The 24,423-nt window shown below is 45.8% G+C and overlaps 1 protein-coding gene across 3 annotated transcripts; it reads right to left on the bottom strand.

Annotated features, from left to right (window-relative positions):
* Positions 1-4,189: 4,189 nt before the first annotated feature.
* LRRC32 (leucine rich repeat containing 32) lies at positions 4,190-22,113 on the bottom strand. 3 transcript variants are annotated; one of them, XM_063326986.1, is made up of 3 exons: positions 21,864-22,113; positions 13,013-13,103; positions 4,190-7,893 (listed from the first exon to the last, which is right to left on the bottom strand). In XM_063326986.1, the coding sequence occupies exons 2-3, from the start codon at positions 13,097-13,099 to the stop codon at positions 5,953-5,955; spliced, it is 2,028 nt and encodes a 675-aa protein (XP_063183056.1). In that variant the 5' UTR covers positions 13,100-13,103; positions 21,864-22,113; the 3' UTR covers positions 4,190-5,952. The 3 variants fall into 3 exon arrangements, with proteins under 3 accessions (XP_063183056.1, XP_063183047.1, XP_063183037.1); XM_063326977.1 differs by having other exon boundaries at positions 21,744-21,872; XM_063326967.1 differs by lacking the exon at positions 21,864-22,113 and adding an exon at positions 16,975-17,570.
* Between the last annotated feature and the right edge of the window lie 2,310 nt (positions 22,114-24,423).

Raw genomic sequence — 24,423 nt, 5'->3', positions numbered from 1 at the left:
TCCCATTTGTCTTCCAAATTCCTGGTTTAGCTGTGCTTATTCCCCTTCTGTTCTCCCCACCCCATACCTCCTGCCCAGTTGCCTGTCCCAAACTTTCTTCTCCTTCATGGGTTTCCTGATTGAAAATGGGTTTCTCTCCCTCTCTGGTCTTGTCTCTGGGACCCTGGACTCCCCTCTCCACTTTGTTTTCTGGGAAAGTTAGAAACAATAAAGAGGAATCTCTTCTGTTGTCACCTTCTTGAATGATTCTTCATAAAGAATACTGCTTATGAACTGGAAAATGTGTGTCTTTGGTGCAATGACTGCTAGAAATGGACAGGAGGAGGAAATCTGTGGAACTAACTTGGCTCTGCAACGTGACAGAACAGCCAGGATCAATAGCTTGGGAGAAAAGTGACTCTCCCAGTGTTGCAGGACTGTTCCCTTATATTTGCCAAAATTTTGTTTAGTATCATGTTGCATCAGCCGCCAAATGTCTTTGCATGTGAAAGAATGTTGCATGGCCCAATGGGCCCTCCTCGGAAAGTTCTTCTGCGCTTATTCAGTCTCTTTTCCCTCCCGTTTCTGTTTCGCCCCATTTTCCTGGTTACTATATACTTCTGTTTGTCACCCCTCGTGAGCTGATGTCCTCCTCTGTCTACATGCATCACTTATTTGCAGGCAGCTAGCATGTCACCCAGCCAAGGTGCCCGTGTCTCCCCTGCTCCCCACGGCTCAGCTCTGCCTCTCTGCAAAGCTTTTCCCACCCCTCTCTCTTGTACGCTCTTCAGTTTCCAGTTACACTTCATGGTTACCCATCATGAAGAGATGAACTGTACAAACCCCCTCTTACCTACTCCATATCCCTTCCACCTTTCACTTCTATCATCCCTCGTTTCTGCTCCTCTCTTATCTGTCATCTAGACTCTCTTCTCACCTTTAAGCTACAAGAGATGGGCTGAAGCTTCACAGATCTCCTCCAAGCTCTTGGTGGGTAGGTACCCATTACTACCTGTTCCTCTGGAGTATTTTCATCTCTCCACTGCTTGGAGGGAATTTCTCCAACATTTTGTTTTCTCCTTTACCCATCACTCACCCTGAGGTCTCTGATGGCTCTCAACTCCTCTCATCCCCCTTTCCTCTTGTTTCTTGGCAAAATCTGTTTGGATCCTCACCAATCCGTGACCCGTGAGACCAAACTCTGTTCTGGCTGCATTGTTGCAGCGTTTTCAGAAAGCTACAGACCCTAGACTTAATTTCTGTTTTTTCCTTATGGATAATTTCCCTCTTTCACTTAAATTAAGTCACAACAGCAGGTGAATGATTGCTCTGTGAGTGAGGATATATTTAACTTGGTCCTTCTGAGAGCAGACAGCAGGGCAGATGAGGTGTTGGTGGGTAGCTTTGCTGTATTTCAGCTCTTCAGATGCTCAACACAGCTCTGACAGAGCAGGCAACAATCATTAGAAAGCAGTAAGTGAAAGAATTATATATACATCTGGACAATCTCAGTTTTTTGCGGGGGCTTGTGTAAGACATACTACAGAGCCTCGGTTTTGAGAAGAGACGGACCCAGTTTTCTGGAAAATCAGACTTGTTTCAGGATTGGTGAGATGCGGGCTGCAAATTTTGGCATCTGAAATGAATCACTGATCGCTTTTGAAAATCTTGATCAAATTGCTTCATGCAGACAGGCATGAAATCGGAATCCACAGGCACCAGCACCACGGGCTGGTTGTTATTATAGAAGATCATTTAGTACAGGCTGTTCTAATTTAGGTTAAACAAAGCTAATCCTGAAGCGATGTATTTCTTACGCTAGCCTGCATGCGGCTGTGCCTTTGCACATGTGTGCATGAACAGAATAGGCCATTTTTTATGGAAAATAATAGATATGGCCAGAGGATACCTCACCATGCAAGGTAAGATATGTTTTTCTCAAGATGTGGAGATACAGGGGATTCAGGCTGTGGTTTTGCTTTTTTCCTTCCCAGACAAGTAATACGTAGGAATGTATTACATAAGAATACGTAGGAACAGGAAAACAAATGCTCTGGGCTCCTGAAATATTAGAAGGCACTTACAGGGTTTGATACTAATCCACCACAGGGTCCATGCAGACAGGTCTGTAGCCAGAGGCTCTGGTACTCCACTGGGGTATTGTTTGGTCTTGGGTTTGCAGGAAAAGCCAACGCCTTTGGAAACTGAGAGTGGACTTTCCATGGATGGCCAACATGAGTCATGACTTGCTGTGCGTTTAGGGACTCTCTCTGGGAGTGTTTCTAGTGCTTCCAGTACTTAAGTCTACCAGACCCTACTGCAGAGGATTGTTCTGGGGAACAACCCGCAGCAAAATGAGGTAGCAAATATTTGAAGGACATCTATTGCCCCGCCCCAGGAATATATCTGCAGAGAGGAAGCCTGCAACAATTTAAAACAAAAAGTTCGTATTGGCTGTGTATATCCCACATGATCTACTACATATCCTAGAAAGATATTCCCTAGATAAACAGCATGAGCTCTTATTGCAGAGGCCTTTGCAAGGACTTTATGAAAAAGCAGTGAATGAGGGTGTAATTTTTGGCTACAAAATACCAGTCAAAACAGCCTGTATCGTGCCAACCTATTAGGACAATGGAGCTAAGTGGCAGAAAGATGTGTAACGTGTGAGTAATGGCTACGTTTGATGCAGGATCAGGTACTTTGGCATTTGAGCTTCTTGCAGTCATAAAAGTAGAGAGAGGATGCAAGAGTTGGGCTGTCATCTGTGTACCTATATTTTCGTAGAATCACAGAATGGTTTGGGTTGGAAGGCACCTTAAAGATCATCCAGTTCCAGCCCCCTGCCCTGGGCAGGGACACCTCCCACCAGACCAGGTTGCTCCAAGCCCCGTCCAACCTGGCCTTGAACCCCTCCAGGGATGGGGCAGCCACAGCTTCTCTGGGCAACCTGGGCCAGGGGCTCACCACCCTCACAGCAAAGAATTTCTTCCTGATATCTCATCTAAATCTCCCCTCTTCCAGTTCAAAACCATTACCCTTCATCCTGTGGCTCCCCTCCCTGATCCAGAGTCCCTCCCCAGCTTTCCTGGAGCCCCTTGAGGGACTGGAAGGGGCTCCAAGGTCTCCCCGGAGCCTTCTCTTCTCCAGGCTGAACCCCCCCAGCTCTCTCAGCCCGTCCTCCCAGCAGAGGGGCTCCAGCCCTCCCAGCATCTCCGGGGCCTCCTCTGGCCCCGCTCCAGCAGCTCCGTGTCTCTCCTGTGCTGAGGCCCCAGAGCTGGAGGCAGCACTGCAGGGGGGTCTCCCCTGAGCGGAGCAGGGGGGCAGAATCCCCCCCCTCGCCCTGCTGCCCACGCTGCTGGGGATGCAGCCCAGGATTTTGAGGAGTAATATTACGGAGAGCTCTCATTTCTCCCTGTTTTCCCTCTCTTTGCTCTTTTATTCATATTTTCTTTCCCTCATCCTCCACATCCCATCCAGAATAACAGAATTGGCTGGAGCAGGATCATGTCACTTCTCAGTTGCTTATGCTGCTAACAGAGAAATGCAAATGAGCCATGCTGCACTTTACTCCTGAGGCTTATTCCTCGAGAAAGCTGTTTCTGCTCCCAGGGAAGTCAATGGAAGTCTAATTAGTCCCAGATGTTTAGTAATAACAAGCACTTCCTTTTGGTACAGCCAAACAAAAGCAGTGTTAAAACCATTAATTAAATGGGTTTGGCTCTGTCATCAGGTTATTAACTAATTCCAGTCATGGCAGCCAAGCTAATACTGGCTCTCAGAAGGAGATATAATCTTGCCGTGCTCGACACAAAAGGCATGAACTCAGCGTGTGGGTAAATTAGCCCTCATCTGGGCACAGAGCTCCGCTTGTGTTCACACCAAAGGAAAAGCTCACCGACTTCAACATCGGGCTTCCCTCTAATCCTTGGGTCTGCTGCCTGTGCAAACTTTCTCCTACAGAATAAGAGCTTGATCCAATGGGTAGCGTTGAGTTTCGTAGATGTTAGATCAGGCCCTGTTGCTGCTGCTGGTGCACATGCTTGCCTACGTCTTCAGTAGATCTCCTTGTTCTCTGTTGGTTGTATGGCTCTAAGTATTCACTCTAAGATATGGAGCAGCTGCCCCTGCTTCAGGACCAGAAGGTAATTGTCTAAGGTGGAGTCTGAACACCATAGAAAAATAGGAAGACATAGCTTTGCATCTGTGGAGCATTCCAAGCCGGTGCTTTAATATATTCACAACCCTGTGCTTTTTACAAAACTCAAAGGTGTTTTTATTGTACAAAACTCCACAATGAAAACTACCAGCCAGTTTCTTACATAACCACTTTAAAAATAGAATTATACACCTTTTTGTAGTGTGTTAATTTTGATATTCACTACCTGGAAGAAACAGAAGTGGAGCAGCAATTAGACTCTGAGCATTTACCCGGGCAGGTTTTGGTTTGACTTCTATTTCTTTTAAAGTACAGTTTCTGGCATTAACAGAAAACCTGATACGGCTCCTTTCGAAGCCATTGAACCCTGTTAGTAGGTCAGGCTCCCACTTTTCACTTCAAAAGGGTGAATCTGCTGTCAGAGCATGGGACATAACATATGTCAGTGTCAGCTTTTAGCAACACAACAGGTTGGCCATGTTAAACCCAGCACAGAATCTACATAACTTTTCTTACAGCCAGTCCTCTAGTCCATAACATCTTTTTTTTTAGGGAGAAACAGTGGACATCTGATCTGAATAATGGCCCAGGACTAGATTCCCTGTGTATTTTTTTTTCACCTGTATCTTTAAAACACCTTTTTGCTGTCTAACCTGTCACCTTTAAAAATAGATATATTATTCTTTTGCATTGAAATGCAACTGTATGCAGTGACTTCCCAACGGTTTTCCTTAGAAATATAAACATTTCAGTCCAATGTTAGCTGGTTGAAATTCATTCTCCAAGCTTTTTTCTTTTTAAAAGTGTTCACCCCAGAGATGAATTTCTTCACATTAAACCCAGTTAAATATGTATTGCACGCGAGGGACAAATTTCTCCTCTTTGAGTTGAACTGTGGACCTGTGACCTTCTGGGCAGATCTGAGTATTATATAGTGCAGCTGTTTCACACCTGAGATTTCTCTTCCGTCCCTCATGGGTATTAAGTGCAAAGACTAATTGACCTCATCTACCCCACGTATCTGGCCCCAGTGGCTGGAGCAATGTACTACAAGCAAAGAGAGGCATCCGAAGAGGTTCCTACCTCCAAGGTCTTTGGTTTCCCATGGTCAGCCGTGTATTTTCTAAATGGCAGCCACAAGACAACAGACACAAAATGTAATTTCCCTTTTTAGCTAAATTTTCACTATTTTGGAATGATTAGGAGATTTGCAACCAACTCCAAGGAGTGAAAGATTGTATTTTGGCCTTCCCTGATGTAGGTTTGTGTGATTTCAGTTTAAGAAGGGTTAGGAGCTAACTGGTTAGGAAAAACAAAGCTCAGACCAAATCAAAATATCTCATGGAGGCACATAACTTCGAGAAGGTCTTTCTTCCTCAATTGGTGTCATCTGTGACTGTCATAAAAAGGTGATGCAGTTACAATGCTCAATTTTCATAAAGTCTTTCTGTGAAGGCGACATCACCAAGTATCTCTGAACTTTCTGAAAAATCTCAAGACCTAAGAGGGATTTTTCCTTTGGTCTGGTTTAAATTACACATCCCTCAAAACAACATCAGGGGTTTACAGTGGCCTCTTCTACCACTGTATAAGCTTTTAAAGAAGATCTGCTTGTGAATGAAGCAAGTGCAAAACACGACAAATTCTCCTTTCAGTCCCTGCAACCCAAAGCACTATAGTGGTGCAGTTCAGGGGCACTTTGAAACCATCTTAAAATCCACAGTTAAAAATCAAAGATGAGAATTTTACCCTTCATTTCTACACACCGGCAGTGTAGCACCTGATTTCTTCGGTTTTCAAGGCAATTTGTGTTCCTATGCTTTAAACTGATGGCTAAAGTTTTGCCTGCGGAAGCAAAAAAATGAACCCACGCCAATGATGAGCACGGATAAAACCAACACAAATGTTAATATAATAAGGAAGTTGATTTTCTTCAGATCCTCTTTTTCACAGTCTTCTGGTCTAAGGTTCCCAATGTGCATTTCTTCCTGGTACCCAAAGTTCTGAGTGTAGTGGCACGTTAAGTGCTCCACGTTGGAGATATGGACATTTTTGTTCTGGATCATTGATGAGAGCCAGATATTTCCGCAGCAGTTGAGTGGGTTCCCAGTGAGATACAAGTTTTTAAGGGAATTTTCTAATGCTAAAATATTGCTGTTCTGTAATGTGCTAAATCTATTGTTCCGTAGGTCCAGAACTTCCAGTGGAGAGTCAGTACCCCACTTAGGCAGCCAGTTCAGCTGGTTTTCAGAGAGGTTTAAATGTTTAAGGTGACTAAAACAAGGCAAGGCAATATTTAAATCTATCAGGCTATTGCCATGTAAATACAAATATTCCAGAGACTTTTCCAGTCCTGATAATGCTTTAACTTCTATTTTCAGTCCGGGGTTCATGGAGAGATCCAAGACAATCAGAGAAGTCTTGTAGAAAGTGTATGCTGGTAGGATGTTCAGCATGTTGTCGGCTAGGTACAAGTACTGAAGAGTAGGAGAATCAACAAATGATACGCAACCACTTTCCTCTCCAGGAAGTCTTTGCTTAGCTAATCCTGAGTACATGCTGCAAAGGCTGATATTATTGCTCTGTAGATTAAGCAGTCTGAGGCTAGGAAGACTTGAGAAGATATCAAATTGCAGGGTCTGAAGATGGTTGTTTTGAATGTAGAGCTCCTTCAAATTTGACAACGTGCCAGCATCTAGGAGCAGGCTCTGCAAAGCATTGTAGCTCAAGTCGAGGACAGTTAGGGAGACCAATGCACTGTCATAAGTTACTGCAAATGCCTGAAGACAGTTTTTACTGAGATTCAGGGTGTGAAGGGACAACATTGACTCAAAGAACTCATCCGGAATGGATTTGATTTCATTATAACTTAAGTCTAAATATACAAGCTGGGATAAATAAAGAGAACTTTTGTTTCTACTTTGCTTCTGATCAAGAAGATGAAAAGAAGCATCCAGCCATTCGTTTTCCATATAGTCCATTTTATTATGAGGGGATTCAGCAGTGAGCTGGATTAAGTTCTTCGATAAATTCAGAGTTACTAGTTTATTTACCTGGGGGAAGATTGGGAAGTGAAGCAGTTTGTTTTCACTCAGATCCAAACATCTTAAGCTATATTCATCATCTGACTTTGCGGTGTGGAAGGTCTCAATGCTATTCCTGCTAAGGTCAAGTATCTCCAGCTGCCTGAGGTTGAAATCAGAGATGCAAGTAATTGAATTCATGGAGAGATTGAGTTTGGAAAGGTTCACTAGAGTCTCAAAAGCACCTTCTTCTATTTCCATGATGATATTACTCTGAAGATCTATCTCCACAAGATTGGGAGATCCCTGAAACATCTTGTGTGATATCATTATAATACTGTTGTCTGCCAAGGAAAGATACCGCAGTGCTGGAGCTTGTTTAATGAAATACTCAGCCATCCCATTGTACAGACTGTTGTGGGACAAGTCCAGTATTTCCACTTTGGGTAAAAGTCCAATCCCCTCTGTCCCATTCTGAGCAAGCTCATATAAGCGATTGTTGGCTAAATTTATTTCCAGCAAACTTGTCATGTGTGCAAAGACTCCAGGCGTGATGAAGCTTATCTGGTTAGAGCTTAAATCCAGGCACTGGAGGGAGGTGTAAAATGGTAACGGCATTTCAGGGATGCTTTGAATCAGATTTCCAGACAGATCTATTTTGTTTACATTCAGATGGAGCCCGGGAGGGATTTGGTGAAGGTCTTTGTTGTGGCAAAATGCCTGTGAATTTGCCTGCCAGAAAAAGAGAGAAAAGGGGTTGCCACGTGACAAACGAAAAACGTCTTTGCATGAAATATAAAGAAAATAACATTCAGCATCCAATCAGATCCTTCTTCTGAAACACTGATCACACTATTTTCTCTGAGCATCCAGACAGCAAGAACAACAATCCTAACACTTCTTTGCAGCTAACAGCACTCATTTAATTTTAAAGACATTTAAAGATGGAATCACGGAATCACGTAATTTTTCAGAGTTGGAAGGGACCTCTAGAGATCATCTAGTCCCACTCTCCTGCTGAAGCAGGATTGCCCAGAGCACGTTACTCAGGGCTGCATCCAGGCGAGTCTTGAAAGTCTCCAGAGAAGGGGACTCCACACCCTCCCTGGGCAGCCTCTTCCAGGGCGCTCTCACCCTCACCGTAAAGAAGTTTTTTCTCGTATTTGAACGGAACTTCCTATGTTCCAGCTTGTGCCCATTACCCCTCGTCCTGTCACTGGGAACCACTGAAAAGAGTCTGGTTCCATCCTCCTTCAACCCACCCTTTAGATACTTGTAAACATTAATAAGGTCCCACCTCAGCCTTCTCTTCTCCAGGCTAAAGAGTCCCAGACATCTGACTTGCAACAATAGAGACTTTTATCTGCATGTGATACCTACTAAAAGTTTTCCATTTTGTACCTTTTTCCCAGTCTCATTTTAACAGTCCTAAGTGAAGGAGTTTTGCCCTCTTTCCGTTTCAGTCAAACACTGTTTCCTCACTTTTGTTCTGATAGTTAATTTTCTCAGCTTCACCGCTGTATTTGATTTTGCAAACTCTACTTGCAATAGTAAGTAGTACTCACAAGAGCTCCGCTCTGTTGGTAGCATAGCTCCCAAAGCAAGGAGGTGGAGAAATATATAAGGATCCTATGGCACAAAAACCATCTCTCTCCTTCTTAGTCACACCCCTTGGATATTTAAGTGTGTCTTCCTTTAGCCAGGGCTTAGTTAAACACTGCATTTTTAACCAAATGGGTCATTCAACTACTGAAACGTTTCTGATGGAAGCCTCCAAACTCCTCCTTCTTTTACTATCCTTGTTTATCCTCTTCCTAAGGCAACAGTTCCCTTCTTATTGTATGTGGAGCACGCCTTATGAAACCACCCACACAAGACTCCCATGATACAATATGGAAAAGAAAAATTATGTAAAGCTAACTTTTAAGATGAAGAAAAAGCTGTGATGTGCAGTGAGGGCCATGCCTTCTCAGTCCAGTTCTCAGCAGCAGGGTAGAGAAAAAACCCGAGTATCAAAGGCAAATTCATCTTCTAGATGCGTGGCTGTTTAATTGCAGCTAGGACTGAATCTGTGTCCAAAATCTGGAGTGCGTGCTCATAAGGAACATTGGAAACATGAACATGCTCAACCTTGCATAAATGTCAAGCTGTATTTTGCTATTACGGAGAACATACAGCAGCGGGAGGAAGAGGAATGTGAAAGGCTGAGGCAGCATTTAATCTACTGTAGGAAAACTCTTGTTATGAATGTATTTGGGTGACTGGGTCATAGACTGTTTGTAGAAAGATCAGAAAGGAAAGAAAGAAAAAAAACCCTGTCGAATATTAATTTCTGTGGAGAAGCAGAATCCAGATTCCATGACGCAAAGTTTTTCAGGCATGAAAGAAACATTAAAAGTAAAAATATATTAAAACCCATCTGTTTCATGTGGACTTTCAGGTGAATGAGGCGGCAGGTCTGTTTAGGAGAAGTGGGGCAATAGTCAGCGTTTTGTGAATCTCTTTTGCATCATGTGAGTTTTGGAGGCTGCACAAAAATGTGCCAGAGAAGTGCAAGTGCTCATCCAAACGCTAGATATACACAGGCTGCTCCACAGTCCTTCCCGTGATACATCTTTCTCAAAGATCCCAAGTAAATCATAGAATCATAGAATTGCCTAGGTTGGAAGGGACCTTTCAGATCATCTAGTCCAACCATCAGATGGCTTACTAAAACCGGAGTCCCATCCTTTTTTTCCCTCCAACTCACTCACACAAACCCCAGCTAAATAAAAGAAAAGAAGGGAATTTCCTGGCTTCCTCCTGACTTTATTTCTTTACTGAAAAGACACTGTAGAATTGCTTGTTTTGAGTTTAACTGTGCACAACATTGGTCTCAGCTTTGAGGCCCAAATAACAGAGCAGGAAGTCTCCTCCTCTTTGTTTTGTGGAAGAGGGAGAAGCCAGAAAGATGCAAAAATCCAGAGTGAAAAAGCAGTAGCCGCTTTGCAGCCAAAGGCAGATGCCAGGTTTCTTCCCACACTTTGAGCCAGATCTCAACAAGGGTTGAGCACCCTCCGCTCCCTCTGGGCACCCAGCATCTTAGCAAAGTCCTGATCCAACTCCCGTCGACGCCAGCCAGCTGGTTTTTACTGAAGTCGATGGGGGAGAGGTCAGTCCCAGTTCACTGTGTATCTTGCAGGATTGGGCCTTTAATCTGCATCTACTGAACCCTCCCTGTGATAAAAGGGACCGATAAAATCTATACCTCCCACTGTCTGCCATTTGTTCCTATAACTTTTCCCCTCCCATTTTTTTTTTTAAAACATTCATTCCTTTTCACTGACTATTCTGATCCTCGCTGAATTTCTTATCTAGTCTGTTCTGTACCATCTTTTCTTCCCTGAGGCTCAAACTGCACGGATTTCGTTCTCATCAGCGCTAAGGAAGAAAAGATGATGCACGTCTCAGTGGGATGGAACAAACAGCATCTGTTTGCATGTATGTCCCATCCTCCCACCCCATAGCCCAATGGGTTGTCAGCCTGCGGCTGGAAAAGAGATTTTTGCCAGTCTCACATTCTGACTTCATCATCTCTGCTGGTGCTGCCACCAGTTTGTTTGAAGTCCATTGTTAAGAAGTACTGCAGGGTGGGGAGCACTTGGTTCCTTCAGTGTCTGGTCGCATTCAGGTGCTGGTGAAAAAATGACCCCAAAGCTCAAAACCTGAGCATCGTTTGGATTCTGATTCCAGTTCTTCACTGCTCAGCACTGGGTGGAAGTGGTCACCCACCTTGTTAAGAGCCCTACAAGCAAAGCAGCTGGATCCAAGCCTCCACTCGTGTTCTCCTGTAGCAACTCACGAGCGTTTGAAACAAAAAATTTGGGCTGGAGCCACTTGGCGCTGACTTGCACCTGCACGGTGTGCATGCCCATTCTCTAGAGGAGTTGCCCAAGTGGAGGCTCAGCTACAACCAAACCTTAGAAATTTCCCCAGGTACCACATACCAGCTGACCTATGATAACCGGTCATGCTCATGTTCTTGCATCACCTCAATGCAAGGTAAGATACTAAGAAACCCTTCCCTTCTATAAATTATTTGAAAAATCCTTCTTTACCAGTTAACAAAAATTAGCAGAAACATCTTTTTTTGTGAGGTAAAACATGAACTAGTTGAAAACCCTCTCTTTGGAAGGGAACATAAGTTAGGAAGAACCTCCTGACATTTCAGCTGTGCCTCGATGTCTTGCTAGCAGGCAGATGTGCAGTAACTTGTATAACCAGTGCAGCTCACTCCCATATCAGGGGTCTGGTAGGGACTGTTGACTTCCTAAAACCTCTTTTACAAGACTTTGGTTCAACGACAGAAGCACCAGTGGTGAGTCAGAGTGGGGTACGGGTTTCTGACTCATGCCTCTTCCATGGGATTTGGGATGAAAGTGTCTGTTTCTGAGCTTTTGCTATTCTAAAGGTGTCACCACAGGGAAAGTACCACATGAAACAGCGAGGCTGCGATGAAGAATTACCATGTGAAGTAAGCAGGACTCTCAATGGACCAATCAGCTAATACAGTAGCTCCTCTTTCTTTAAACTGTGTTTGGATTTACACCCTTCTCTTTCCATTGGACCAAGCACCCAGCAAAGGAAGATAATCAACAATGACATTAGCGATGCTGAGCTGTTAATTTATACCAGATGAGAATCCCAGCCCCCGACTGCAGCGTGTTTTCTGTCGGGGATGAATTTATCCCAGCCTCATTGCGTAGAGCCTGGGGTTGTTGGCTTGATGAAAGCAGTTTACAGTGGAGTGGTGGAAACAAGCATGTGTTTACTTTTCAGCAATTGGCCTGATCTGTGACCTGTCAAGAAACGGGACGGGGCGAATCTGCTTGGATTATTGCGTGTCTCGCCCAGCCTTCATATGACTGTGATACACGGGTCCCAAACTGTCATGTTTACAGTGGCTTCATCAGTCTTCCCTCTCCAGCCAATGAATTGAGCTACCCAGTCACCTTCCCAAGATCTTTTTATATATACTAGGTCTTAATTTCTCTGGAATTCAGGAAGTGCAGCAATACAGCAGGGTGGGCCGGAATGGAATGAGTCCCATAAGGGAGATGTGTACAGCTAGCAAATTATTTTTTTTCCCTATTTTGGAAGTTCTTGAGGATGTGTGCTGAACAGCTTCAACGTTCAGAAAAAAAAAAAAAAAAAGATAAGTATTTTTAAATGGCCTGTTACGGTCAGCAGCAGTTGGATAGGGAAGGGAGCAAGTTCAGCTGACAACACTTATGATATTGCACCAGGTGCTTGCAAAAATTCAAGGAGCAAACTTTGTACAGGAACAAGAGGCTTTGTCACTTTTTGTACCTCCAGCAGAAGTCAGGTACAAGTCCCCTGGCCGCAGTGCTGTGTCAGGGCAGAGGAGGTCATTCTCCCTCTTGTTACAAAAGGGCCGGTATAGATGCATTTCACAGAAGGTGCTTTATTTAAAGCACAAAGAACTGAGGCCTGATATAAAGGAGTTGATTTTAGGTCTAAGTTCTTTCACTATGTCAGCCACAGAGTCCCTGTAGTCTCGGGGAAATCAGGTCAAATTTCTTTCAACTAGCTCTCTCTTATTAAAAAATGGAGATAATGACCCTTCTTTGTTACCCGCTTTTATGTGCTGTCAGTACAGCAAGGACAGAGCCCAAGAAGAGTCTGAAGAGCATCCACCAACCCAACAAAGCCCACCTCTGCCATCACGGAGAGTCTGGTCCTGGGAGGGTTTCCCTTCTCAGAGACCACAGCTATTTGTGCCGTGCCTATAACAAGGGTGTCCCAACCTCATGCAGGATGTCAAGGGGCCCGAGTAGGGTGACAGCCTTACCATTTCACAGGACATCCCCTCTGTGGGCTGATTGTTAGAGGTTCCTCTGTTCACCACTGCCAGGAAGAAGACGATGTACAGTTTCATGGTTCTGCAGGAAAAAGTAATTGTGGTTAGATTTCAAATGTGACACGGCAGTCAACGCATGTGAAAGCTGGAACCAGATCATCGTTTAACATGGAAAAGCACACATGCAGTGCAATAAATTAACCCACCTCTGAGCCTACAGCACTTACAACCTACCTATTACCTTTAAATCCCTTTGAGCCTCGTGGGAAAAAGATATTTATATGAGGACTTGAAAGGGAAAACCAAGACATTTCATGGGATTGCCCCGGTGTGATTTCAGCTGCTACCTAGATGATACCCAGGCCACACAATGAACCCCAGATGCTCAAACTGAGCACTGTGTCTGGCATCACTGAGGAAGACAACCACCAAAGACTGAGTAACCTTCCAGAACCACCTCACTCTGTCCATAGAAGCAGCTCAGATACTTTCAACTGGGCTGGAGTTTTGGGGTGCCAAGTCCTGACCGAAGGTAACGGATGCCACTCAGAAACACCAAGCGTTGGGAACAGTTTCCATTTCCACCCACAGCATTTCCCACTCCTCTCATCCCAGAGTGTCAAAGAGCTTTTACAGACTCATCCAAATTTGTTGAGTTAATATAAACAGCTTAAAGAATGGACTAAGAACTTTTTGTCCAAATGTTAGTTTTCCGTTTTATATACCCCAGGTATGGGCAGGCTTTTACATACATTTGAAAGCAAATGCCTTAAAAAGAGTCAGATACAATCGATGTGGATTTGCATGAAACAAAGGATTCATCAGAATTTAACTGCTTGGAAAGCACTCCAGGAAAAAGGCATAGAAATAACTGCAAAAGGAGCCAAACACTGGGACGCCTGTCACTGGGCAATAGGAGAAAAACGCAAACGGGGCTGGGGAAAGCATTCATCCTTCAAACAGCTCGTTTCTAGATGGACAGTAATGAGGTCTCTGGCTGTGGTCACCACTGACGTGAGCTCCAGATGCCACTTCTTTATGACAGTCTCTGTTGTAAACATGACGAATCTGTCTGTATTTGTATGGTTTCTTGCAGGCAGATCTGAGCTGGTCCTGCCCACATCCAGAGCCAGTGAGAGAGGCACCAGCTCCCCACTGGAAGCCACGCAGCAGTGCTTAGCTAGCACTGCTCTTAAGTCTTTCCAGGAGCAAGCCTGCATCTGGTAAACTCCAAATGCACGCCGATCCCATGCACATATGCCGCCAAAAACCGGCATCAACGTACCATTACTCAGCGGCTTCCACCCGCAGAGCATCAGGAGGCTGGAAACAAAAGAGATGGGATCATTCCCAGCTGGTGGAGATCCCTCCGCTTAGTCAGTGTTTGAGGGACGTGGCTGATGGCCGCACTTCCACGCAGCAATGGCAATTGCTGAACCGCAACGCCAACAGGTTCAGTACGGTAACCTGCCCATCCCTCCATTTCCCAACCAGAGAAAGAGTTGTGTAGAAGAAGAGAAAGAAGGAAGAGAGAAACTGGGGAGGCTTTGACCACCACTGCTCTATTTTCAGATTGCACATTCCTTTCAGTGCAGGGCAACAACTAGTGATGGATGATGAACTGGGACCACAAGGTGAAAGAGCTTGGAGCCTGTCTTTGGGGCTCAGCAGCAGGAACAGAAATCTGTTTCCCCCTCCTAAAAGAAGACCAAGGGTGTTAATTCCAAACCCTTTTAATTATTGTTTGCAAAATACACTGAAATCATCCTGTGGAAGGAGGAATTGCTGATATCACCATCTATAATGTCTCTGTCATTCCCCGTCTGTTCCGCATTCCCCAGGCTTAGAGTAGTGGATGTCTCCTCTAAGGAGGAGATAATGAGTTTTATCGTTTGGGTATTACTTTGCTGGAACTGAGAGAAAAGACAAACCTACCGATGATTACAAGGCTTTACTCTGAGCCCTCAAATGGAAATTGTTTCTCTTCAAATCCAATGAATTAAGCTGAGGAAATCTCCATGGATGTTACCCACAACATGGCACCACCCTGATGGACAGCACGTGTCCCGTGTGGTCTGCAATGTTTTCTCTTGTCTTTGCCAGTGCAAAACATGGTCTCTTTGCTTCTTAAATAATAAACCTGACACAATCCAAGGTCTTAACATGCTTTGAAACTTCCTAAAGTGTAATTTTATAAAGCAACTGGGAAATTGATGTATTTGAGCACAAAAACGTGATTGAATGGCTTGCTGTGCAAGACAGATCTGTAGTAAGCAAGGATGCTGTCCCTCAAGGTGCTTCAAAGGAGGCTGTCACATGCTGAAGCATTAGGACGCGATGGTCTCTTCCATACAAGACCACATGGACTCCATCCAGAGGAGGGTAAGCCCCTCCTCATGGTAGAGTACAGCCTCCTTGCTTATGGAGATTCCCTTCCCAAGGAGGTTTTCAGTTCAGCTGTCCAGATGAGGAGCTTTTCCCTGCCTGGCTTTTCTCTGGACAACCCTTAGACTATCCTCAGAAACACCTCCAGTTTTGGGCCCCTCACTACAGGAAAGACATTGAGGTGCTGGAGTGTGTCCAGAGAAGGACAACGGAGCTGGTGAGGGGTCTGGAGCACAAGTCTTGTGAGGAGCGGCTGAGGGAGCTGGGGGTGTTCAGCCTGGAGAAGAGGAGGCTGAGGGGAGACCTTCTCGCTCGCTGCAACTCCCTGAAAGGAGGGGGTAGCCAGGGGGGGTCGGTCTCTTCTCCCAAGGAACAGGCTATAGGGCAAGAGGAAATGGCCTCAAGTTGCACCAGGGGAGGTTTAGGATGGATATTAGGAAAAATTTCTTCACAGAAAGGGTTGTCAAGCACTGGAAGAGGCTGCCCAGGGAAGTGGTGGAATCACCATCCCTGGAGGCATTTAAAAGCCGGGCAGACGTGGTGCTGAGGGACATGGGGTAGTGGTGGTTTTAGCAGTGTTGGGTTGATGGATGACTCGATGATCTGAAAAGTCCCTTTCAACCTGGGCAGTTCTATGATTCCATGATTCTGCCTAGCATGAGTCAGCACTGCATCCCCCTCCTCTCTGCCCTCTGGGCAGGTCTCAGGTGCCCACCACCCTCTCCCAGTGCAGAGCTCAGGGCTCACAGGATCCCCATTGACCTGGATTCACAGAGCATCACCGCTAAACCCTGCCTGCTGGCACCGGCACCGGGGTCTCTAACCACAGCTCCCAAAAACAGTCTGGGAGCAGCAGTAGCAGCAACTCCACCTAAAGGATTTTTTCTTGCTTTGAGGTTTTCCTAGAGTTGAGGCAGCTTCGTGCTCGGTGCCAGTTTGCTCCTGCTGGCAGCCGTGATGAAAATCCCAGCATACCTCAGAGCGGCACTGAGCTCTGAACCGCATTCAGTGTCACAGCTTTCCATCACCGTACTTCACAATTACCCAGCCCCATCCACAGCTGAAAAATATAGGTGATTTCTGTGCGTAACACCCCCAAGGAATCTTCTTAAGTGGGTCAAATAATTTCGCATTTAGAAAAACCATGGTACCCAAACCACGTCAGCATATCCACTTAACAAATGGGAGGGAAAAGGCAGAGAAGAGCACTGATTTGCCCCAAGACACATTTGAAACCATGGAAGAAATCAGGGTTTTATCCCAGTTTGCCCAGTTCCCACTCCAGAGCAGCGTTTGCCTCCATCTCTGTTACAATATTAACCCTGAAACCACTTCATAGATATTGCTTGTAGCTAACAACTGCAGCACATTCCAAATTTCCCCCCAAGGTAACTTTTGTTACTGCTTAGACAATTAACAGAGACGTTTTCCTGTGCCAGAGAGGTTAAATTCAAGAGAATACACAAAACACAAACCAAACTCTCCAGGGTGTGATCCTTTTTCACACAAACTCTTTGCTGCTAAATTAGAGCCTTCAGGGTTAAAAAGAGGGAATATTTCACATTTACCTTCTTTCAAGGGTGTCTCGCATCCCCAAACACTGCTTATCATGTCTTTAAAAAGCATATCCAGCTCTTCGAAACCACCTCAGTCCCGGTACCGATGAAATTGTTCTTCAAGCTTCACGTTCACCCATTCGGGACGCCAAGAGGCTCAACTCATAACTTCGTAACGAAGGCATTTTCAAGGGAAGTAGCCTTATTTGGGACAATGTCTGCTTTAAATTATGTTGCTTGTCTTCCTCCGGACTCCTCTCCGGGCTCTTGCTGGGTCCTAGCCACCGCTGTGCTCCGGACGGAGTCAGCTACTGTGCGACATCCTGAAGCCCTTGCTCAGGGGCAGGCGTTGAGAAACAAGGGGTATTTTTTTATTTTTTTTTTCCAGAGAAACTATCAGGATCGGGCCACGAGTTTGCTGAGGGGAATAAGTGACTTATCGCTGCCGATGCCATTGTTTAGCTGCATGCGTGGTGCAAGGCGGTGTGTTTACTTTAGGGTTTTGTGTCTGCGGGTTACATTCCTGGAGGGTTGGAGCCTCCTACCCCTGCACCTAAATCACTCTCTGCATCGTTAGGAAAGCAGCGCTTGAGGACTAAAGGCTTTAAATTCACGGCTGATAAATATAAAAGCCCAGAACCTGAAAACCTGTCCTGGAAGAAATAACTCTTTCTCTTCACAGCGGTCACACCAATCAGAGTGTGGTAGCAGTCTGTGGGCAGGACGGGGGTTCAGAGTCAGCTACAACGCACCTGACTTGGTGGGTTTTCATGACACGAGGCAGGAATTAGGGATAAAGGCAGGGGGAGTCCAAATGTCCGGGTGAGCTGCTGAATCTTTGGCAGCGAATACATAGTGCTGAATCTACCGGACCTGCTAGGAAACATTCCCATTGCAAAAAGGCTGCTTTTCCCCTGCAGAAGATGATTTCAGGTTGCCTGTGAGTTCAGCTTTTTATTTATTATTTTGTGCTGCCCTCTAGGGCTGGAGCAGCTGTCTAATTGCTGGTTTCCCCACTTCCTTTTGCTAATTAAGACCTGCTTCTGGAAAACCTGCCTTTACACAGATTTCCCCGCTGCTCTCTCCCAGCCTCACGAGCCTGAGCTGTTGCGATGCACTTTCCCCATGGTTGAAATACTATGCCAAAGAGCTGGGCTTTTATCATCTCGTTAGCTTTGCGATGTGCCCTGAAATGAGCGGCATAAATGGAATGAAGAGGCAGCCGTACGCATGCGGGCAGGGGAGGGGCACGGTTAGGTGCAATGCATTGAAAAATCCATGTTTCGCTCTCGTGGGAACAGCCTGCCAGCGAGATTATCACAACCCTGGACAGGCTCCCCTCGACTGGGCTCTCGTCACACTGGTTTTGATCACCTTCCCCCAAGCACGTAGTGTCTTGAGCTTCCCTTGGCCGGAGCTGGCTGCAGCTTGATGCCTTTGGCACGCTCCCTCCGTCTGCAATCCCCTCAGTTCAACCTGGGGACCGCTGCGGTGTCCAGAGGTTTAAATGCCTTTGGGATGCTCTGGGTTTAGGGTTTGCCTCATCAGCAGCATGCAACAGCACTTGCGATGCACAGCCACTTTCGTAAGGAAAACCTCAAGTATTTGAGGTCTTCAAGAAAAGAAAAATACTTTTTTTTAATGATTTTATTTTTGAATAGGATGTTTCAATTTGATTCAGAGAAGGAATACAAATATCATGCCCGTAACGAAGAGCAGCGCGTGCCCTGGATGATTGTGACTTCACATTTTCCTACACCTGTATGCTCAGAGCACTGTGGGAAGTTTGCACTTAGAGGGGAAAAAATAGCAGGGTTTTTGTTGGATGTGTTTTTTAAAAAGCCAGCTCTGTTCCTCAAGCTGTTTTACTGAGTGGCCGAGCAGCTGTGCCAGCCGAACTGTGAAGAAAAGCCTGGACGGCAACAAATGCCAAAACAGGAGGGAAGGGCATGCACTGATTCTGCTGCTCGGGACTTTGCTTCATTAAAACCACGGCCTTGGAGGCACACCAACCGCGCCGGGAAAGATCAGCGGTGTCCTTACCATCTTTGCCCTTTCCTAAAGGGGATCTGACAGCAAATAGTTTCAAAGACCCTGAAGCATGTGGCTGACTTCCCATTTTCAATATTTTCATGCTACGGGCTACCCAGCAGGTTACTCCCTATGGTGGTGTTGAAATGTTAACATGGTGTGTGCTCGGCAGCCACGTCTGCAGAGCAAGGGTCCTCTCCATCGGAGAGGTTGGGTCTTCTCTGTTGGAGAGGTTGGGTCATCTCCATCAGTCAGATTGGAGAATCAAGCTCTTTTGCCCACCCTTACAAGATAGCAAGGGTTGTCCCACCCCACTGTTGCCAAAGGGGTTGCACCTGCTACTCGGTGAAATCAGGCCCTTCCTGATTTTCCTGTGGTCTCCTCAGTAATCGCTGCCTGCTCAGTTTCTGCTAACATCAGTAAGATTTCACCCCATGTCACCCGAAGCCAGCACAGCATGGGGATGAGGGCTGGTGGGCACCTTGTCAGACCTCTCCTGCCCTCCAAACCCTATTCCTGGCCTCTCCCAGAGCAAGAAGGAAAAGCGAATCCCAGCCACTGGCTCTCACCAGCCAGTCCATAATCTGCTGCAGGTTCCCAAGGGTTTTGGGTAAACAAGAATATGTCTTGACGATTATGTGTCTTGAACTTCCAGACCTTTTGGAGCCTGTCCATCCATTAGGCTGCTGCTTTCTAAGGCACTGCTTTTGGGTTGAGTCCTGCGTCGAGCCGCATGAATCAAACTCTCCAGAGAAGTAAACAAAACAAGCTCCCGCCTTAGAAAGTGGGTCTGAACTGCAAGGGCAGGAGTGGGACAAGTCTTGCTCCCTTTCGACTGGAATAGCTCCCCGGTGATTCATCCCACCAGGGAGCTGGAGGTAATATTAATATTAATCCTATTAAACAATGAATAGCCCATGCCATCCTCAGCCACAGCCTCTGAGAAGGAGGCACAGCTCCAGCTGCTGAGACCCTACGAGATGCTTCTCCTGCTTTGGTTTGCTCATGCCTTCTGCACTGTGCTTGGTCTCTCATGGGCAGACGCAGCCTCCTGCCTCTCTGCTGTCAAGTCCACACACCAAAATAGGGACTCCTACATCTCCTGGAATCCCAACATGGCTTTTCTCCTGCCTCTTGAAGCTGCTGCCTGCCTGCCTTCTCTCTCTCTGTGTCCTCTCTCCATGTGCACCTCCACCAGGTGTGCAGCCAACAGCATTTCCCCACCAAAAATTAACCTTTTCTAATTAATTGGACACACAGGGTTTAGCCACTTCCCCTCCGTTATTCGCCTTTTTGTCTGCTCCTTTCTCCAGGAGAGAAAATGAAAATGAACGACAATCACATGAAGCCCACCAGCCTGGAGACTTTGTGGGCAAGGGGCTGGATGAAGGGACAGCAGTAGATGGGAAAATGAAAACACTCCCGTCAACAAAAACTGACGTGAACTGGCATTTGAAGATTAAACTATTTGAACATGAAATGCTCTCCCTGGAGAACCAAATTCCTGGAGAAACTCAAATCCAGGAACCAGACTAGAACCTCTTTTCACCAGCTTTAATCTAAGCGCAGCAAAGAAAGAGAGAAATTAGTTTAAAATTCAGCAATTTTTCTTTTACTGATGGTGGAGTCAGTGTTTGAGGAAAGGAGCACTCAATTTATTTGATCCAACAGGAGATAAAACGAAAGGAGGAAAACTATTTCTGATAGATTTGACTTGCACGATACTGATACACCCCCTCGAAGCCATCCATCCTTGTACCAGTAAAAGGCCAAGCACTGATAGAGTTACTGAGCTGTAACCATCTGCTTTAGAAAGAGGTGCCCGATAGTGAATTTCTGTCACTGAAAACTAAAGGATTTCAGCATTTTGGAATAATAAGATGATTTTAAGGTTGAAATGATGACATCTTAGTAAAAAAACAAATTTACACTGCTGCGGAAAGCCAAACTTTGGCTTCTATTTAAGGGAAACATGTTTGTACTTTTATCAAAAATACAACGGGGTTTGGCTTTAGAAAATTATCTGTGACTTTTAGATAAACTAGGATTTTCTGAAACTTTACTGTTTCCAAATATTGTCTAAACATGAATTCCTTGTCCTAACAGTCCAGGTGCAGCAAAGCCCTCTCAGTAAAGTCACCGCTCACCCAAGGTGACATTCAAGCTGTCAGGATCTTAAAGAGTAGAAAAATAACCCTGCCGTCTCACACCTTGTGCTCCGCGAGGCAGAGTTCAATGACAGAGCGGAGAGTAAGAAGAGCAGAGGAGCTAAAACAGCATTTTGCCCATTTTGCCCGGGGACCGGTGTGATTTGCCCAAGGCTATATCAGGGTTCGGTGTCGGAGAGCTGGGCGAGCCAGCGCTTAATCAGCGCACAGTGCTGGGCTCTGCAGCACTCCTGGTTCAGAGCGCTACAATGCAGTAACACCATAAATAGACTAAAGTCCTGTGAAGAAAGAAAGAAAGAAAGAAAGAAAAAACAAAAAAAAAACCAACCCAAAAACCAAACCCCACCACATCTCCCCTTCTTCCGTTACTGTAAACACAGAGAATAATAACAAATCAGGCATATGACAACTGTATTGTTATAAACTAACCAGTGCCTCCTTAACGTGAAGGATCTCACTCGCTGCAGTGCAAGTCCCTGATGGATTAAATATACAGCTGTGTGCATTAGAGCCATCTACACAGGGTGTTTAGTCCGTTCCTCAGCCTATTCATAAACACAACATATTTTATTTATACAGTACCTTCCTCATCTGTGTTATTTTTAAAGGCTGCAGCTCTAAGTCAGCGGAGCCCCCGTCTCTCCTGCCGGCGAAAGCTCAACTTTCCAGCAGGCTCCCGGTTTCGCACGCGTCTCCACGTACCTGCTCTGTGCCTGGAGGAGGAGGAGGAAGAGAAGGAGGAGGAGGAGGAGGAGGAGGATTCGCCTCTGCTTGCAGCCTTCTGCCTCCCGGACTCTCCCAGCAGCCTTTCCAGCGCAAGCCGAGGAAGAGTTTCCTTGGGGAAGTCGTACCTCTGTTGCATGCCAGCTGACTAAAACTCTGCGAGCTCCGAGAGAAGTTTGAAGTCACAGGGAAAAAAAAAAAAAAATACTCCCCATAGACTGGTCCTTGAATTCATTCCTTCGCAGTCATGAGCTCTTATATATTCCCAGGCTCCCACGAGCACGTGAATACATACCTCCGTAATAGTTTTAAAATGTGTGTGTCCTCTGCGCTTCTCTTTATTTTCCATTTCGTTCATTCAACCTTGGCTTATTTCCTGCTGTTCCTCAGCTGGTAATTACGCTCCTCTCGTATTGACACATGAAACAAGTCTGTGAATACCACAAAAAATCCCCTCCGTGGGCTTCGGGGACACATGCTTGTCTCTGAAGTTCGCCGTGCCTGTCCCACGGATGTGAGCGCGTGGCTTTCAGCTACAGGGACCTGCAGGTGCTCGGGGACGTCTCTCACCGGGGCTGGGGTAAATTGCTGGCTGCAAACCCTAAACTCCAAGTTCCTGCAGGATGGGGCGCAGAGGAAAATGGTGTATCGAAGGGAAGCACTGTAGCAGGGCAAACACATCGCCTTTGGTGTCCTGACAGCTCAGGTGTGTCTCTGTGGCACAGCGGTGGGACGGCCAAATGCACCCTCGGGGGAAAGGATAAATTCAATTTAACACTTGAATGGGTACTAATGGAAATACCTCATAGAAAGGGCAAAGGGACAGAGCTTTATTTCTTTTCCTTGGGTGTGAAACCCCCTTTTACTTCAGAAGAGTTGCTCTCATGTAGATCAGTAGGAGACCTGCACACTGCCCATGTCATCTTCTGCTCAGAAGTGACTGGGCAGGTGTCCACTGTCTCCACAAGTTGGTTTGAGGAGTACAAACCTCTAATAGGGTTTCACCAGCTCCTGAGTGGGTGTCTTAGGACCAAACTGAGTCTTGGCTTCACCAGCCGGGACCCAATCTCCCCAGGGCCACCCCACCAGGGAGCCCCACCAGGGACCACTGCAAACTTCCCACCTTCTCCCCCAGGTGCATGAGGAACACCTTCACTGAGTGACCTCCCCCTTGGAGGAGACGTTTGGCTTCAGCATTGGGTGTTTTCCCCCTTTTGCACTGTGATGTGCAATGATGGGCAATTTTCACCAAAAAAAACGGGGTGCTGACTCCCTTCTTCTGGACAATATCAATTCTGTTCCACTTTCCTGCTTCTACTTATTAAAATCACATAAAAGCCATGTCCTTTTATACCATGTGCCAAGCAGCCTTGTGGATTCTGCTAAACGTGTGCTGTCTCCCAGCCTTTGCTTCTCTGCAACAGGTTACTGCTCATTTTCTGTAGCACACCAGCTCCTGTGAGTCAGAGTTACTTCAGATGCTGCAGCATACTAGGAGACCCAAGACGAAAACATCTACAGATGTGAAAGTTGTGGTTTGTTAAATGTTGCAGTAAATATATTTTGCACATGTTGTTGCAATAAGTATGTAACAAGGGTAATAAATTTAATAGTAACGTGCACCTAATGATCAAGAAGTAAACAATAATGATTTTATTGCTGCAATCGCCGTTGCCTGTGTACATGTATAGCTGTATATAAGTATTTATTAGAGGCCAAATGGCTTAAGAATTACTAAGTAAACTATCTCTTATTGACTTGTCTCGGCAACAGCAGCAGATCCTATGGAGACGCTTGCTTGTGTGCAGCAGTCCTAAAACCTCATTGATGTCCCCAGATTGGCACTTTCAAGGTACTTTGCACAGCGCCAAGGAGTGAGCTTGTGATCTCAAAGTTGTGTTTGCCCCCTCCATACAATGCCTAAACTAACTGTCCACTATCACTTCATCTTGTGGCACCATGCCTAGTCAATACGTCCGCGCTGTTGGGTTTGACACGAGCTCGACATTGATGTGTTGATGCACACACCTCCCACCCAAGCCAAAACTCGCCTATTACTCCCTCCTGGCTTATTTGGCTGGGGCTGACCCACAAAGAGATGTCACTGAGGCACAAGGACATATTCTGTCCCCTCCAGTCACCATGCCAGGCCAACCTGATGGCCAGCTTGATGTCACAGCAGCCAAGCCTGGAGGACAGCTGTGGACCTGCTGTTTAGAGACAGGGGTCCAATTATATTTTCCAAGTGATGCATGGCTAGATAATAGGAAAATGGCCTATCACAGAAAGAAAAAGAAGTCTCCTGACAATAAATTTCAAACTTACAAGCAAGCGGAAGGAATTATTCCCACACATCCTGCTGTTGTTAGACCTCCATCTCTGGTGTGTGGGACGCAGAAGACTTGGGTCAACCTATGGCTAATTCCCAGTAACACTTGAATGCTGATGTTTCTCCAGTTACATCTATCCCGTTAAAGATGCGTCTCCCAGGGAGTGATCCCTGGCCTGATCCGCACTGACTTGGGTCTTCTCTAGAGCA

The sequence above is a fragment of the Chroicocephalus ridibundus genome, chromosome 1 (genome assembly GCF_963924245.1).
Source record: "Chroicocephalus ridibundus chromosome 1, bChrRid1.1, whole genome shotgun sequence".
NCBI lineage: Eukaryota > Metazoa > Chordata > Aves > Charadriiformes > Laridae > Chroicocephalus > Chroicocephalus ridibundus.
Note: the sequence above shows the minus strand (reverse complement) of the source record. Positions and strands in the feature narration are given on the sequence as shown.